At 44.0% G+C, this 17,469-nt stretch overlaps 1 protein-coding gene and 1 long non-coding RNA gene across 4 annotated transcripts; both read left to right on the top strand.

The window, feature by feature from the left end:
• The first annotated feature begins 91 nt into the window (after positions 1–91).
• On the top strand, positions 92–3,457 carry LOC139544492 (involucrin-like). Of its 3 annotated transcripts, none has more exons than XM_071351655.1 (5): positions 92–241; positions 323–375; positions 464–2,109; positions 2,140–3,179; positions 3,260–3,457. In XM_071351655.1, exons 1-5 carry the CDS (start codon positions 213–215, stop codon positions 3,267–3,269), a joined length of 2,778 nt encoding a protein of 925 aa, XP_071207756.1. In that variant the 5' UTR covers positions 92–212; the 3' UTR covers positions 3,270–3,457. The 3 variants fall into 3 exon arrangements, with proteins under 3 accessions (XP_071207756.1, XP_071207762.1, XP_071207748.1); XM_071351661.1 differs by having other exon boundaries at positions 464–757; positions 977–3,179; XM_071351647.1 differs by having other exon boundaries at positions 464–3,179.
• A 10,321-nt stretch (positions 3,458–13,778) lies between these two features.
• On the top strand, positions 13,779–15,228 carry LOC139544510 (uncharacterized). Its single transcript, XR_011668885.1, has 3 exons — positions 13,779–13,948; positions 14,037–14,094; positions 14,200–15,228. It is a non-coding gene; the product is annotated as an uncharacterized lncRNA (long non-coding RNA).
• The last annotated feature ends 2,241 nt before the right edge of the window (positions 15,229–17,469 follow it).

Genomic DNA, 17,469 nt, shown 5'->3' on the forward strand with positions numbered 1-17,469 from the left:
AGGGTGTAGGATTTAGGGGTCAATTTGGAATTAGGAATCAAATGTAGTTCAGGGGCTTACAGCTGTCCTTAATTAGCCAATGACATTAGAAGGGTCTGGGATTTGTTTAAATGGAGCAACCAAAAAGCCTGCCAGATACAGCAAAAGGGATATTTTGCTAGGGCTTATACCGGCCATTAGTTCTGATTACTGGGGAGGTTTTGAGGTGCAAAATGGTAGTGATGATTGGAATCGCTTTCAGGTAGGTTTTTAAAGTATTGATCTAGTTTGTTTCCCTTGTCCTTCAGGTAGCTATGTTTCTAACATACTTTTCCCCCCTAAGAGTTTCTTGGCTTTGTTACCTGCTAATTGGAGGGAATACCTGTTCTACATCAAGTGAGTTTCTACACATTCATTTTAAATAACAGTTGTGGTTCCAATAACTTCAAAGAATGGCATTTTACTTTACTTTATTCTAACCTAGGTGATGGGAGTCCTGCACCAGGTTCTGATGCAGCATGGCTCTATGCAGGCTCACTTAGGTCTAAAGGATATGGTAATTACAACTCTCCAACAGCTCCATTGCAAGCGCAACTGACCGAAGAGCAACAGAAACATCTGGCCGCCATCCTACAAAATCAACTGGCCCCCATGCCCCAGGCACCTCAGAAAATGTTGTATCCAGCTCAAATGCCCCAGCAGGAAAAGCAACCGGCCACCATGACCCAAGAGCAGACTCTACCGGCCAGTTATCCTAAGCAGCCTCAAGCAGTGTTGTATCCAGCTCAAATGCCCCAGAAGCAACCAGCTACTGTACTTCAGCATCAGAAGGAACAGGACTCCATACCCCAGAAGCAACCGGCTCCAATGCCTAAACCACAGAAACAACCAATCGCTATGCCCCAGCAAGTATGGTATCCAGCTCAAATGCAGCAGAAGCAACCAGCCCCAATGCCTCCACCCCAGAAGCAACCGGCCATGTACCAGCAAGTGTGGCATCCAGCTCAATTGCCCCAGCAGCAAAAGCAACCAGCTACTGAACCTCAGCAGCAGAAGGACCCGGCCGCCATAACCCAGCAACCTCAGCAAGTGTTGCATCCAGCTCAAATGCTGAGTAAGCAACTGACTGCCATGCCCCAGCAAGTGTGGTATCCAGCTCAAAAGCCCCTGCAGCGGAAGCAACCGGCCGCTGAAGCTCTGCAGCAGATTAAACTGACCGCCATGCCCCAGCCTCAGCAAGTGTGGCATCCAGCTCAATTTCCCCAGGAGCAACCAGTCCCTATGCGTCAACTGCAGAAGGAACTGACCGCCATTCCACCACAACTGTTGCAATCCACTCAAATGCCCCAGCAGCATAAGCAACCGGCTGCCATGCTTCAGCAAGTGTGGCAACCGGCCCCCATTCCCAAGCAGCCTCATGACGTGTGGTATCCAGCTAAAATGGTACAGAAGCAACAAGCCGCTGCAACTCGGCGGCAGAAGGAACTGACCGCCATGCCCCAGCAAGAGTGGCATCCTGCTCAAATGCCCCAGAAGCAACCAACCGCTGAACAGCAGCAGAAGCAACCGACCGCCAAGCCCCAGCAAGTGTGGTCTCCAGCTCAAATGCCCCAGAAGCAACCTACTGCCTTGGCCCAGCAAGTGTGGACTCCAGCTCAATGTCCCCAGCAGCAGAAGCAACCGGCTGCTGAACCTCAGCAGCAGAAGGAACTGGCCACCATAACGCAGCAAGCTTTGCATCCAGTGAAAATGCCCCAGCAGCAACAGAAACCGGCCACCATACCCCAGCAGCAACCGACCGCCATGCCCCAGCAAGCGTGGTATCCAGCTCAAAAGCCCCAGCTGCGAAAGCAACCGGCCGCTGAACTTAAGCAGCAAATTGAACCGACCGCCATCCCCCAGCTACCTCAGGAGGTGTGTCATCCAGCTCAATTTCCCCAAGAGCAGAAGCAACCAGCCCCAATGCCTTTACCGCAGAAGGAACTGACCGCCATACCCCAGCAAGTGAGGTATCCAGCTCAAATTCCCCAGCAGCAACTGGCCCCAATGCCTGTAATGCCGAAACAACCAACAGCTTTACCCCAGCAAGCATGGTATCCAGCTCAAATGCCCAAACAGCAGAAACAACTGGCCCCAATGCCTCAACCGCAGAAGCAACAGGCCACCATGTCCCCGCAAGTGTGGCATCCAGCTCAAATGCCTCAGCAGCAAAAGCAACCAGCTACTGAACCTCAGCAGCATATTGAACCGACCGCCATGCCCCAGCCACCTCAGCAAGTTTGGCGTCCAGATCAATTTCCCCAGGAGCAGAAGCAACCAGCCCCTATGCATCTACCGCAGAAGGAACTGACTGCCATAACCAAACAACTGTGGCAAACAGCTCAAATGCCCCAGCAGCATAAGCTACCGGCTGCCATGCTTCAGCCAGTGTGGTATCTGGCGCAGAAGCAACCGCCCCCTATGCCCCAGCAGCCTCACGACGTGTGGTATCCATCTAAAATGGTCCAGAAGCAACAAGTCGCTGCACTGACCGCTAATGCGCAGACGCATCGTCAAGTGTGGCATCCAGCTCAATTTCCCCAGCAGCAGAAGCAACCGGCCTCCACGCCTCCACCGCAGGAGCAACCGACCGCCGTACCCCAGCAAGTGTGGTATCCAGCTCAAATGTCCCAGCAGCAACTGGCCTCCATGACTCTACCACAGAAGCAACTGACCGGCATGCCTCAGCAAGAGTGGCAACCAGCTCTAATACCGCAGAAGCAACCGGTTGCTGAATCGCAGCAGAACGAACCGGCCACCATACTCCAGCAAGTGAGGTATCCAGCTCAAATGTCCCAGCAGCGGAAGCAACACACTGCCATGCTACAGCAGCAACTGACCCCCATGCCTCAGCAATTATGGCATGTAGCTCAAATGCCCCAGAAGCAACTGGCCCCAATGTCTCAGCAGAAGCACTACAAAAGCACTGAAGTTGGTACCTCTGGTAGCTCTCAGGCCAGCATCGTTGAACAGTCGGGTGTCATCCCAATCTATTCCTACAGTTCCAAATCACGCTACGAGAATGGCGGAACTGTCTTCTCCCAAACCCGCTACACTCCTAGGGAGGCTATGCCTGTTGACAGTGGAAATGCTCCCAATGACAGTGATGTTGGCATATTTGAACCAAGCACATACCCACCACTAGTAAAGGATCCTACAAGGTAACATACAACTTTAATCTGATCTTAACTTTGCTTTCTGAATTCGAAGTACTTTTTACTAACCATGTATCTGCCAACAGGAACATCTAATGGTGGATTCATCCTTTAGAAGCTGATGGTGAGACGTTTAATGTCAAAAATGAAATAAGATTCTGTTGCTGACACTGTTGAAATTTCTTTCAGGTTTTAGTCATGCTTTTGTTTTGACCAGGAAGTTGCTGGTGCTCTTGCTACTCTTGCATGATTGAATCAATAAAAATGTGTCATTGAAATACTGAGGGTTCTCCTGTGCCCACTGTGCTTGCTGACTTCAAACAGATGATGTGGGTTGCCAGTGCAGTTTGTAGTAAAAGGGATTATGGCTCAGTTTTCAAATATCTGGTGTGTACATTTGCTACTGGTTGTTCAAATTCAAAGATTGGCTCTACATTAATGTTAAGTGGATAATGTCAGACCTTCCTCATGGTCATATTTTGTAGATGTTGACAACCCTTCAAATGACTGGATTCAGCTATTTTGGCCTCGCCAGCGTATAAAATCGAGCACACAGCCATGCATGCAGCCTTACTGAAGAGCTCAGTGACTTTCAACGTGGCACATTCATAGGATGACACTTTTCCAAGTCAGTTTGTCAAATAAGTCCTGTTAATGTGATAGGCCACACAAACTCTCAGAACAGTGCTGTAGCGCGTAATCGTCTGTCCTCGGTTACAACACTTGGTGTAAAGCTCGCTGCCATTGGACTCTAGCGCAATGGAAGTGAGTTCTCTGGAGAGACTGATCACTCCATCGTGCAGGACGATTCTGGGTTTTGCGGATGCCAGGAGAACGCTACCTGCCCGACTGCATAGTGCCAAATAATGTTTGGTGGCGGAGTAATGGTCTGGGGCTGTTTTTGATGGATTGGGAAAAACTGCTTAGTTCCAGTGACGGGAAATCTTAACGCTACAGCGTACAAAAACATTCTAGACAATTCTGTGGTTCCAACTGTGGCAACAGTTTGGGGGAAGGCCCTTTGCTGTTTCACCATGACAATGCCCCTGTGCACAACGCAAGGTGCATAAAGAAATGGTATGAGATAGGCCTGCAAAGAGCTTTGACCGTAACAAACACCTGTGGGATGAATTGGAATGCCGACTGCGAGCCAGGCTTAATCAACATCAGTTTCTGACATCATTAATGCTGTTGCGGCTGAATGGAAGGAAGTCCCCGCAGCAATGTTCAAATATCTAGTGGAACGCCTTCCCAGAAGAGTGGAGGCTTTTATAACTGCAATGGGGGAGAACCAACTCTATATTAATGCCCATGATTTTGAAATGAGATGTTCAACAATCTGGTGTCCACATAATTTTGGTCATGTAGTGCACTTTAGATGTAGGCATGCATTGTACACAGTGTTGACAATCCAGACGTATTCTTCAACCTGAGTCTGAGCCTTAGGGAGAGTACTAAGCTAACATAAAGAATTGTTTTAAACGTTCAAACCATGATCAATTAGCTGTATGAATTTTTGGGACACTTTAGGTATCAATATTTAATCATAATGTTTTGATAAAATATAGAATTTTGCCTTTGCTACTGTCGTGTCTTTGCTATCATTAAAGTGAAGACTTATAGTTTTTATCAAAGATTCCTGTAATTAGGGATTACGTGATCAACTGAGTAATAACGTAACTAATTAACTATGAATTCGAGGGCACCAGGGAAAGTAGTCAGATTACAAAGTTATAATTTCCCAATATAACCTTTCAGATATTTTCATATCTGATCAATAGTCTTCTGATTAATGATTTATTTATTTTACCTCACGTTAGTCTCATTCCAAACGTAAATTGTTGGTTATCTGCACGAACCCAGTCTTCACTATGAGTCATCCATACATCAATTGTCTTAAATCATTTATTTATTACTAACTAATTAATTCACAGAAATGCATAAACAAACAAACTTAAAAATGGTTACATGAAATGATGGGAGAAATATGCCCTAGTGGGCTGAACCGGCATGGCGGCTTGTTAGACAAAGGGAAAGTTGGGGGTCGACTCAGTAGTCACTACAGAGTTCATAACTATAACAATTGACATGCTAATCCTTTACACATGAACGCTCACTCATTCGAGAACAACTGCAATCAATATATATATATTTACGCTCGGTGTGTCGTCTTGATCGTTGGAGAGAAGTTAGTTTTTGTTGGAGAGTTTGGTCCGTCTTGGTTATTGTGGATAGTTCAGAGTGGCATTCGTTATAGATTGGATGTTTCGGCGGTTGTCTTTCTTCGCGTTCAATAATACCGAATTCCTAGCTGCAGACTAGTAGTCAATATCAAGGACTTGTTCTTATTCGTCTAAGAGTTTAACCTGTTTGGGCTGCAGGGGCAGTATTGAGTAGCCTGGATAAAAGGTGCCCATTTCAAACGGCCTCGTACTCAATTCTTGCTCGTACAATATGCATATTATTATTACTATTGGATAGAAAACACTCTTTAGTTTCTAAAACCGTTTGAATTATATCTGTGAGTAAAACAGAACTCATTTTGCAGCAAACTTCCTGACAGGAAGTGGAAAATCTGAAATCGATGCTCTGTTCTAGGGCCTGCCTATAAATGTGCTTGATGTGTATTAGTATACATGCACTTCATACGCCTTCCACTAGATGTCAACAGGCAGTGAGAGAAGAAATGGAGTGTATAACATGATCTGAGGTCGAATAAAAGCTCTTGGCATGACGAGACACCAATTTCCTGTTTTCTGGAACGCGCGAGAAGGGACCTGGTATTGCCTTCTGAAAAGCTGTCGTTATAGACGACTAATATCTCCGGCTTTGATTTTATTTGATAAATGTGACAATATCATCGTAAAGTATGTTTTTTCAATATAGTTTTATTAGATTATTGAATTTTTTTCGGGACGTTAGGCGTGTTGCTTTGTCTGTGTTTGTTCACGAAGGAGAGCTTCGCGCCACTTTGCTAGCTTTCCGTGCTAATTGACTGGAGAAGAGGACATTCTAAAACCAAACAACGATTGTTCCCGAACAAAGGACCCCTTGTACAACATTCTGATGGAAGATCATCAAAAGTAGGACCCATTTTATGATGCTATTTCATATACAGTGGGGAGAACAAGTATTTGATACACTGCCGATTTTGCAGGTTTTCCTACTTACAAAGCATGTAGAGGTCTGTAATTTTTATCATAGGTACACTTCAACTGTGAGAGACGGAATCTAAAACAAAAATCCAGAAAATTACATTGTATGATTTTTAAGTAATTCATTTGCATTTTATTGCATGACGTAAGTATTTGATCACCTACCAACCAGTAAGAATTCCGGCTCTCACAGACCTGTTAGTTTTTCTTTAAGAAGCCCTCCTGTTCTCCACTCATTACCTGTATTAACTGCACCTGTTTGAACTCGTTACCAGTATAAAAGACACCTGTCCACACACTCAATCAAACAGACTCCAACCTCTCCACAATGGCCATGACCAGAGAGCTGTGTAAGGACATCAGGGATAGAATTGTAGACCTGCACAAGGCTGGGATGGGCTACAGGACAATAGGCAAGCAGCTTGGTGAGAAGGCAACAACTGTTGGCACAATTATTAGAAAATGGAAGAAGTTCAAGATGACGGTCAATCACCCTCGGTCTGGGGCTCCATGCAAGATCTCACCTCGTGGGGCATCAATGATCATGAGGAAGGTGAGGGATCAGCCCAGAACTACACGGCAGGACCTGGTCAATGACCTGAAGAGAGCTGGGACCACAGTCTCAAAGAAAACCATTAGTAACACACTACGCCGTCATGGATTAAAATCCTGCAGCGCACGCAAGGTCCCCCTGCTCAAGCCAGCGCATGTCCAGGCCCGTCTGAAGTTTGCCAATGACCATCTGGATGATCCAGAGGAGGAATGGGAGAAGGTCATGTGGTCTGATGAGACAAAAATAGAGCTTTTTGGTCTAAACCCCACTCACCGTGTTTGGAGGAAGAAGAAGGATGAGTACAACCCCAAGAACACCATCCCAACCGTGAAGCATGGAGGTGGAAACATCATTCTTTGGGGATGCTTTTCTGCAAAGGGGACAGGACGACTGCACTGTATTGAGGAGAGGATGGATGGGGTCATGTATCGCGAGATCTTGGCCAACAACCTCCTTCCCTCAGTAAGAGCATTGAAGATGGGTCATGGCTGGGTCTTCCAGCATGACAACGACCCAAAACACACAGCCAGGGCAACTAAGGAGTGGCTCCGTAAGAAGCATCTCAAGGTCCTGGAGTGGCCTAGCCAGTCTCCAGACCTGAACCCAATAGAAAATCTTTGGAGGGAGCTGAAAGTCCGTATTGCCCAGCGACAGCCCCGAAACCTGAAGGATCTGGAGATGATCTGTAGGGAGGAGTGGGCCAAAATCCCTGCTGCAGTGTGTGCAAACCTAGTCAAGAACTACAGGAAACGTATGATCTCTGTAATTGCAAACAAAGGTTTCTCTACCAAATATTAAGTTCTGCTTTTCTGATGTATCAAATACTTATGTCATGCAATAAAATGCAAATTAATTACTTAAAAATCATACAATGTGATTTTCTGGATTTTTGTTTTAGATTCCGTCTCTCATAGTTGAAGTGTACCTATGATAAAAATTACAGACCTCTACATGCTTTGTAAGTAGGAGAACCTGCAAAATCGGCAGTGTATCAAATACTTGTTCTCCCCACTGTATCTGTCGAACATGTGTACTATTAGTTTGCGCCCAGATTTTGGGCACGCTCTCGCTATAACTAAGCTGGATGTCGTAATGAAGTTATTTTTTGAATTCTAACACGGCGATTGCATTAAGAACTAGTGTATCTATCATTTCCTATACAACATGTATTTTTTAGTAACGTTTATGAATAGTTATTTGGTCAGAATAGTTGAGTGTCATAAAAATATCCGGACATTCTGGGAAAAAGATGCTACGTTAGCACAATGTATAACCACTGATTTCAGCTCTAAATATGCACATTTTCGAACAAAACATAAGTGTATGTATAACCTGATGTTATAGGACTGTCATCTGATGAAGCTTATCAAGGTTATTCAAAAATTATATATCTTTTGCTGGTTTGTTACGATCGCTAACTTTTGCTGCTGGTAAATGGCTTGTGTTTCTGGCTATTGTGGTAAGCTAATATAATGCTATATTGTGTTTTCGCTGTAAAACACTTAAGAAATCGGAAATATTGGCTGGATTCACAAGATGCTTTTCTTTCATTTGCTGTACACCATGTATTTTTCAGAAATGTTTTATGATGAGTATTTAGGTATTTCACGTTGGTGTCTGTAATTACTCTGGCTGCTTCGGTGCTATTTGTGACGGTAGCTGTGATGGTAGCTGCAATGTAAAACTGATTTATACCTCAAATATGCACATTTTTCGAACAAAACATAGATTTATTGTATAACATGTTATAAGACTGTCATCTGATGAAGTTGTTTCTTGGTTAGTTTGGTTGGTTCTTGGTTAGTTAGGTTGGTTTTGTGCATGCTACCTGTGCCGTGAAAAATGTCTGTCCTTTTTTGTATTTGGTGGTGAGCTAACATAAATATACGTGGTGTTTTCGCTGTAAAACATTTTAAATATCGGACATGTTGGCTGGATTCACAAGATGTTTATCTTTCATTTGCTGTATTGGACTTGTTAATGTGTGAAAGTTAAATATTTCTAAAAAATATCTTTTGAATTTCGCGCCCTGCACTTGAAGTGGCTGTTGTCATATTGTGCCCGGCTTCGGGCTTGCAGCCCAAAGAAGTTAACCGAGCGGTATGGTTAAAGATTCAGCAATGGTACTTAACCTTCGTTCTCCCCATATGGAGAAAAACATGGTCCAATGATAATTTCTCAGAGTTGGCTTTTATTCGGATAGCAGGAAGGGGCTGTCCTTGGATGTCTGACCCGTACTGGGCTCAGGGGCGGTCCTTGGATTTAGTTCAAATACAAAAGGGATTTGTATTTTTCTTCATTAAACAGTCCAAAATCATATTACACAATTATACAAACAGTATCATACTCACTCATTCATTTTATACAACAAACAGATGTAAACCTCATATCTGAGGTTATTATATAAACAGCGGTATGGTAATGTAGCCCCACAGTCTCACATGAGTTTCCCACGTGGTGACAAACGGGAATGTTAATAGCTGGGATCTTCACCGATTTTTAATACTTTTTCCGGAACATGAAATCTGTTCTGTGAGGTGGAAGAAACCTCTTTGTCCTGAAAGTTTACCCTCTCTCTAATACTGTTTAGCCATGAGGAGATTCTCAGGAATTTACGACGTCTCTCTGTGATCACAGCATGGGTTGAAGGAGGAAAGGGAGAGGCAGGGAGAGGGGGATGGGGTTTGCAATACCCAAGCAGGCAACGTCATGAAACTACTATAGCCCACAGAAACACATTGAATAACACCTTTATATAAATGGCAAGGTTTTGAAGTCTGGCCAATATCTAGGTGATGGCACATATTTAACCCTTTATGTATGTTGGCACAACTACCTCCATACTTCCATTAGTTTCTATGGGTTACCTTCAGATGAGTCTGTGAAACTTGTTGTGGTCGTAGAGCAAAACGGAACCATGTTTGTGAGTCTCCCCTTTCCATAGTGGTCATAATACTTTGTAGACCAAACCGTTCAGACGCCACAAATGCTTTTGTGAGAAGATGGATTTCTGTTATGTCACATGGTCTGACAAAATCCGCTGTAGCTCGGCCCCCGTACACCAGATGCGGAAGGGCGACATGGGCAGGCGGATAAAGTGGATTAAGATGCAGCCCATGCAAAAACCTGATATTTCTAACTTAAATGTATCGATTTTTTTTGTTGTTTCCTATATTGATTCACATGAGCGTCAATAGATTTTTAACCTATAGCTCATTCCTCCTGCAAGTCCATTTATCGTACCACAGGGTCTTAAAAAATGGATTCAGTGTACTTGATCTTTACAATGCCTGGAACGGTTTAACTTATCAATAAACAAAATATTCCCAAACAGACAACGGAACGTCAACCCTCGTAAACCTGACTATCCTACCGATCCTTGACTTCGGTGATGTCATTTACAAAATAACCTCCAACACTACTCAGCAAATTGGATGCAGTCTATCACAGTGCCATCCGTTTTGTCACCAAAGCCCCATATACTACCCACCACTGCGACCTGTATGCTCTCATTGGCTGGTCCTCGCTACATATTCGTCGCCAAACCCACTGGCTCCTGGTCATCTATAAGTCTTTGCTAGGTATAGCTCTGCCTTATCTCAACTCACTGGTCACCGTAGCAACACCCACCCCTAGCACGCGCTCCAGCAGGTATATTTCACTGGTCATCCCCAAAGCCAACACCTCCTTTGGCCACCTTTCCTTCCAGTTCTCTGCTGCCAATGACTGGAACGAATTGCAAAAATCACTGAAGTTGGAGACTTATGTCTCCCTCACTAACTTTAAGCGTCAGCTGTCAGAGCAGCTTATCGATCGCTGCAGCTGTACACAGCCCATCTGTAAATAGCCCATCCAACCAACTACATACCTCATCCCCATATTTGTTTTTGTTTTTCTGCTCTTTTGCACATCAGTATTTCAACTTGCACATCCTCATCTGCACATATATCACTCCAGTGTAAATTGCTAAATTGTAATTACTTTGCCACTATTGGCCTGTTTATTGCTGTACCTCCTTACTTCATTTGCACACACTGTATACAGATTTTTCTATTGTGTTATTGACTGTACGTTTGTTTATCCCATGTGTATCTGTGTGGTTGTTTTTGTCGCACTGCTTTGCTTTATCTTGGCCAGGTCGCAGTTGTAAATGAGAACTTATTCTCAACTGACCTAACTGGTTAAAGGTCAAATTAAAAAAATAAGAACAAGTACATTTTTCTAAACCAAGTTTTGTTGGTGAAATCATCTAACTACATAGTATGAGAACTCAGACCTTAAATGGATCCATTTAAGTTCCAATGATGAAGCAGGGAAGCTTAGCTAGCATAATGTGTCACATGGAACTTATTCACAAACATTGACGCAAATGAATACATTTGCATGCTGTAGTCGACTGCCTGTTTCGACAAAGACTCAATGACACGGGATGAAATTGTATATGCATTCAATGGTCTGCTTTTATGTAAAAAATGTAAATTCTGTGTTGTCGGACAATCTCTTGTCTACCATGCAGTAGCACTCACATTTGGACACACCTACTCATTCAAGGGTTTTCTTTATTTTTACTATTTTCTACATTGTAGAATAATAGTGAAGACATCAAAACTATGAAATAACACATATGTGACCCGATTCTGGAAACTAGGCGTATGTCGCAAGTCACGACTTCACAGGAGAGCCGTTTGAACGTAAAAATCAAAATGCGTTTTTTGGCAGAAATTCCTTCTTGAACATGTGAACTTTCATGTGCCTTAATAACAAACATGTATGCCATCTGTAAATACAAATACAATTGTTAAATTACGAGCCTTCCTGGTTAAGCCACAGTAAAAGTAAGCAAACTTCTCACTAGCCATGATTGTCTGAGATAATGAGTGGGCTGGACATGCGTAGAGAGGAGTTTGGTTTGGTCTGCCATATTGAAGTCGTCTGTCTATTTGAGCTCGTCAGTCTGTTTTGGTAATCCTGTCGAACGCCGCTTTAAAAAAAAAAGTTTTGTATAGTGGAGCTGCATAAGTGTTGCTCTCCGTTTTCTGGAGAAAATCAGTGGAATTAGAGTATGATAGCTAAAGAGATGGAGAAAACACCTGTCTCCGGATTACATCTTCAAACCGTGCAACCGTGGTATGGCATTCCTGACAGGGAGACGCGTCCATGATGCCTGTTTATAGTCTAGCATTAGCTAGCTACATTTTCAGATATGACACATTTCTAATTTTGACAAAGTGGTTTCATTTCAAGCTAAAGTGTACTGTTAGCTGGCTGGTTCCCTAGCTGACGTTATTATTTGTTTCCCAGAGCCGTTTGCTTGTCTAGTTAGAGCCTAATGTTAGCTAGCTAACATTGGACCTGGTTGGTTAGCTCCCAGCACTGTGGCATTGTTGCCACTTTGTTCATTGTTGTTTAACTAGCTAACGTTAGCTGGCTGGCTCGTTAGCTAACTCTACGTGACGTGTGTACAACACCCGTTGAATATGGCCGGTGTCAGTAAACGTCTGCAAGAAAGCGTCATGAAATTGTTTTCAGCAGAACTGGTCAGGCTGTTTTCATGTTATCCAGAGGTAAACAAATCATCGGCCAGAGCGTCAAGTGTGTGCTCTGAAAGCGAAACAAGATGGGTGGGGCTAAAGCTTATTAAGAGGGTGTGAACGATGCTGAATGGGTGTAGACAAAGAAGAGCTCTAAACTAGACACCAAAACATTCAAAGGGGATTTTCTCAAAAGTGAGATTAAAAGTTGATCAACTTTCAAAGCAGAAGTACTTTCCCATTGTTCCTCAAATGCAGTGTCTGATATACCATTTTGTAGCTCTGAGTCTCTACTTTTAGAAAATGTAAAAAAACACCATTTCACATTTTACTACATAAGACCGAGTTACCAGACTCAAAAATTGCAGCCCAAATAAATGCTTCACAGAGGTCAAGTAACAGACACATCTCAACATCAACTGTTCAGAGGAGACTGCGTGAATCAGGCCTTCATGGTCGAATTGCTGCAAAGAAACCACTACCAAAAGACACCAATAAGAAGAGACTTGCTTGGGCCAAGAAACACGAGCAATGGACATTAGACCGGTGGAAATCTGTCCTTTGGTCTGAGTCCAAATTTGAGATTTGTGGTTCCAACCGCCGTGTCTTTGTGAGACGCAGAGTAGGTGAACGGATGATCTCCACATGTCTGGTTTCCACCATGAAGCATGGAGGACGAGGTGTGATGGTGTGGGGGTGCTTTGCTGGTGACACGGTCTGTGATATATTTAAAATTCAAGGTACACTGGCTACCACAACATTCTGTAGCTATACGCCATCCCATCTGGTTTGCGCTTAGTGGGACTATCGTTTGTTTTTCAATAGGACAATGACCCAACACACCTCCAGACTGTGTAAGGTCTATTTGACCAAGAAGGAGAGTGATGGAGTGCTGCATCAGATGATCTGGCCTCCATAATCACCCGACCTCAACCCAATTGAGATGGTTTGGCATCACTTGGACCATAGAGTGATGTAAAAGCAGCCAACAAGTGCTCAGCAAATGTGGGAACTCCTTCAAGACTGTTGGAAAAGCATTCCAGGTGAAGCTGGTTGAGAGAATGTCAAGAGTGTGCAAAGCTGTCATCAAGGCAAGTGAGGCTACTTTGAAAAATCAAAAATATATTTTTGCACAACACACTTCTACCGGACCACTGAGGTTGCACCTGCAAAAGCCCCTGGCAGGATCTTAATTAGCATGAAGGTGCACTTGATTAAGCTCACCCAGTGCAATGGGTAGGTAGAGTTCACTCTTTAAACCATTGGATTTGTCCATGATGCGCAAACCCTCCAGCACACCAGCTGAATGAAATCAAGCGCACCTAATCTCAATTGGGAAATTGGACCAATGGAAATTATGTTCAGTGGCTTGCAGATGTACCTAATTACCCAGCCAGATTAGAAGGGTCTAGGATTCCTTTGTAAGGCGCAGCTAAAAAGACAATCAGATACGTTATCAGGGATCTCCTGGTAAGGCTTCTGGCTACCATTAGTTCTGAATACTGAGGTTGAAATAAGAAAAATGTTGTCTTTTAGGTAAGTTGTATGGCTCTAGTTTCCATTGTCTTCCATGTTTTACAGGTAACTGTATTTAACTGACTATGATGTTTTTATTTTTATTTAGAATTTCTTGGATTGTTGCCTGCTAATTGGAGGGATAACCTGTTATCCTCCACCTAAAGGTGTGTTTTGTTCTGCACATTTAATTCAGTAAAAGTAACACTGTATAAATGGCAGAACTTCAAATGCTGGCATTTTATGATTTGAAACTTTCTTTTCTTTTGTAGGTAATTATAGATATATTCCCCAAAATCAATTAAAAAGAACTGGCCACAATGCAGCGGAAGCTACCGGCTCCCATATCTCGGCAAGTGAAGCAGCCACCCATAATGCCTCAGCAAGCGTCATGACTGGCCCAAATACCTCAGCTGAAGCAGCTGGCCACAGTGACGCGCAAGCGGCCACCCATAATGCTTCGGCAAGTGTGGCAACTGGCCCAAATACCTTAGGTGACGCAACTGGCCACGGTGCAGCGGAAGCAACTGGACACAGTGCCACGCAAGCGGCCACCCATAATGCCTCGGAAGCGACCACCCACAATGCCTCAGCAAGCGTCACGACTGGCCCAAATACCTTAGGTGAAGCAACTGTCCACAGGCCCCCTTGCAGGAGGCGCCCTTGCCGACGCGCCCTTGCCTCGGCAGGGGCCACAGGCGCCCTTGCCTCGGCAGGGGCCACAGGCCTTGAACAGGAGGGCCAACTCCTCAAGCAACATGGATTTTAGCAGCAGTGATGTTCCTCAGGATTTTGGGTCTGACGGTGACAATGAAAGCACCCAATGTGTCAGCTCCAGCAGCGTTCAAGGCAGCATCGTTGAACAGTCAGTTCTCGTCCCAATATAGTTACAAATCGGTGTATGAGAATGGTTAAACTGTCTACTCCCAAACCTGCCACACCACTGGGGAGGTTATACCTTTTTGATAGCGGCGATGCTCTCAAGGACTGCAGTGACGTTGGCATCTCTGAACCAAGCATATCCCCACCTGCTAAAAACTCCTCCACAAGGGAACGGCTACTGGGATGCAATGTAATGTTCAACTTTTACACTCATCTGAACGTTGCGTTCTGATTTTGAAATCCTTTGTACTAATCATCTATCAACAGAATTGCAATGGTAGATTCATCCTTTGGATGACAATTCCGAGTTGTTGCTGACACTTTCTTTTAGCTGTATGCTTTTGCGTCGGCCAGGGAGTTGCTGCTGCTCATGCTACCCTGCATTACTTGTAAAACAATAAAATATTGTACCTTTAAAAGTGCCTCCTTGTGTTTTGAAATACTGTGTTTAATGTCTACCTTTGGCTTGCTGGTTGAGAACAGTGTTAGTTGCCAGTGCAATTTGTAGTAAAAGGGAATGTGGTTCACAGTTCTTAATCTTTTGGATTTCAAATATATAATTTATTATTATCTTTGCTGCTGGTTGACAAATCCCAAGATTGGCTCTACGTTAAAGCCACTGACCACGTTTACATAAATATTCCGGTACTCGGGATACTGAAGTATTTACTTTGTGTTGACATGTAAACATCAAATCCTGTGTTACAAAAACCTGAGAAAGCTTGTACCCCGGAGATGGGCTGCTGTGGCATGTAAACCTCTGAATTCTGTTTTTGTGGTATGCACAGGCTCCGTTTCGCATCTCATGGTTGTCTGACTCTGTCAAACAAATCAATTTAAAGTGGGCTACCTGCTCAGTTTGATCCACCATAACTGAGCTTAACGGCTACCCTAATTTAGACAGGTTTCTGCTTACTTACATTAGGTAGGCCATTTGTCAACTATAGTTTAATACATGCAGCTTCTCTTCTGTCATAACTTGTTGCCTCAGAAGACTAAAGTAGTGCTCACAAATGTCTTACGTTGATAGAATGAATGCATTAGTAATCTTAACAGGTAAAATTAAGTACCAGGTAGCATGCTAGAACACAGTGGAAACATTGGTCCTGTGCCAAATGTAATTCTGACAGATTTTAAGGAAATGGAAAGCTGAGAATTGTAACTTCAGTTAGTCTTGGGTGTGTATTTTATGTGGTTGAAATGCTGTCTGCTTGCACATTACACGTGCATTTGCATTTTCCCCGAGACGCTGATAAATATTTTTCCACTCCTGTTCCCAAAACAATTTAAAGATACATTTTTATAATTTCACTGCAACTGAAGTTAATATAAACTCCTCAAAAAAAGAAACTTCCTTTCACTGTCAACTGTTTATTTTCAGCAAACTTAACGTGTAAATATTTGTATGAACATAAGATTCTACAACTGAGACAAACTGAACAAGTTCCACAGACATGACTAACAGAAATGGAATTATGTGTCCCTGAACAAAGGGGGAGACAAAATCAAAAGTAGAAGTCAGAATCTGGTGTGGCCACCTGCTGCATTAAGTACTGCAGTGCATCTCCTCATGGACTGTACCAGATTTGCCAGTAATTGCTGTGAGATGTTACCCCACTCTTCCACCAAGGCACCTGCAAGTTCCCGGACATTTCTAGGGGGAATGACCCTAGCCCTCACCCTCCGATCCAACAGGTCCCAGACGTGCTCAATGGGATTGAGATCTGGGCTCTTCGCCTGCCATGACAGAACACTGACATTCCTGTCTTGCAGGAAATCACGCACAGAACGAGCAGTATGGCTGGTGGCATTGTCATGCTGGAGGGTCATGTCAGGATGAGCCTGCAGGAAGGTTACCACATAAGGGAGGAGGATGTCTTCCCTGTAACACACAGCGTTGAGATTGCCTGCAGTGACAAGCTCAGTCCGATGATGCTGTGTGACACCGCCCCAGACCATGACGGACCTCCACCTCCAAATCGATCCCGCTCCAGAGTACAGGCCTCGGTGTAACACTCATTCCTTCAACGATAAACGCGAATCCGACCATCACCCCTGGTGAGACAAAACTGCGACTCTTCAGGGAAGAGCACTTTTTGCCAGTCCTGTCTGGTCATAGTAGTGAAGTACTTACAGTTTAGCAGTGATAGAAGAGTGATAAATGAGCAGATGATGTGCAAGTAGAAATACTGGTGTGCAAAAGAGCAGAAAAGTAAATAAAAACAATATGGGGATGCGGTAGGTAGATTGGATGGGCTATTTACAGATGGGCTGTGTACAGCTGCAGCGATCGGTAAGCTGCTCAGATAGCTGATGTTTAAAGTTAGTGAGGGAAATATAGGTCTCCAGCTTCAGCGATTTTTGCAATTCATTCCAGTCATTGGCAGCAGAGAACTGGAAGGAAAGGCGGCCAAAAGGGGTGTTGGCTTTGGGGACGACCAGTGAGATATACCTGCTGGAGCGTGTGCTACGGGTGGGTGTTGTTATCGTGACCATTGAGCTGAGATAAGGCGGAGCTTAACCTAGCATAGACTTATAGATGACCTGGAGCCAGTGGGTCTGGCGAATAATATTTAGCGAGGGCCAGCCGACTAGAGCATACAGGTCGCAGTGGTGGGTGGTATAATGGGCTTTGGTGACAAAACAGATGGCACTGTGAT

This window comes from Salvelinus alpinus, chromosome 2 (assembly GCF_045679555.1).
Source record: "Salvelinus alpinus chromosome 2, SLU_Salpinus.1, whole genome shotgun sequence".
Lineage (NCBI taxonomy): Eukaryota > Metazoa > Chordata > Actinopteri > Salmoniformes > Salmonidae > Salvelinus > Salvelinus alpinus.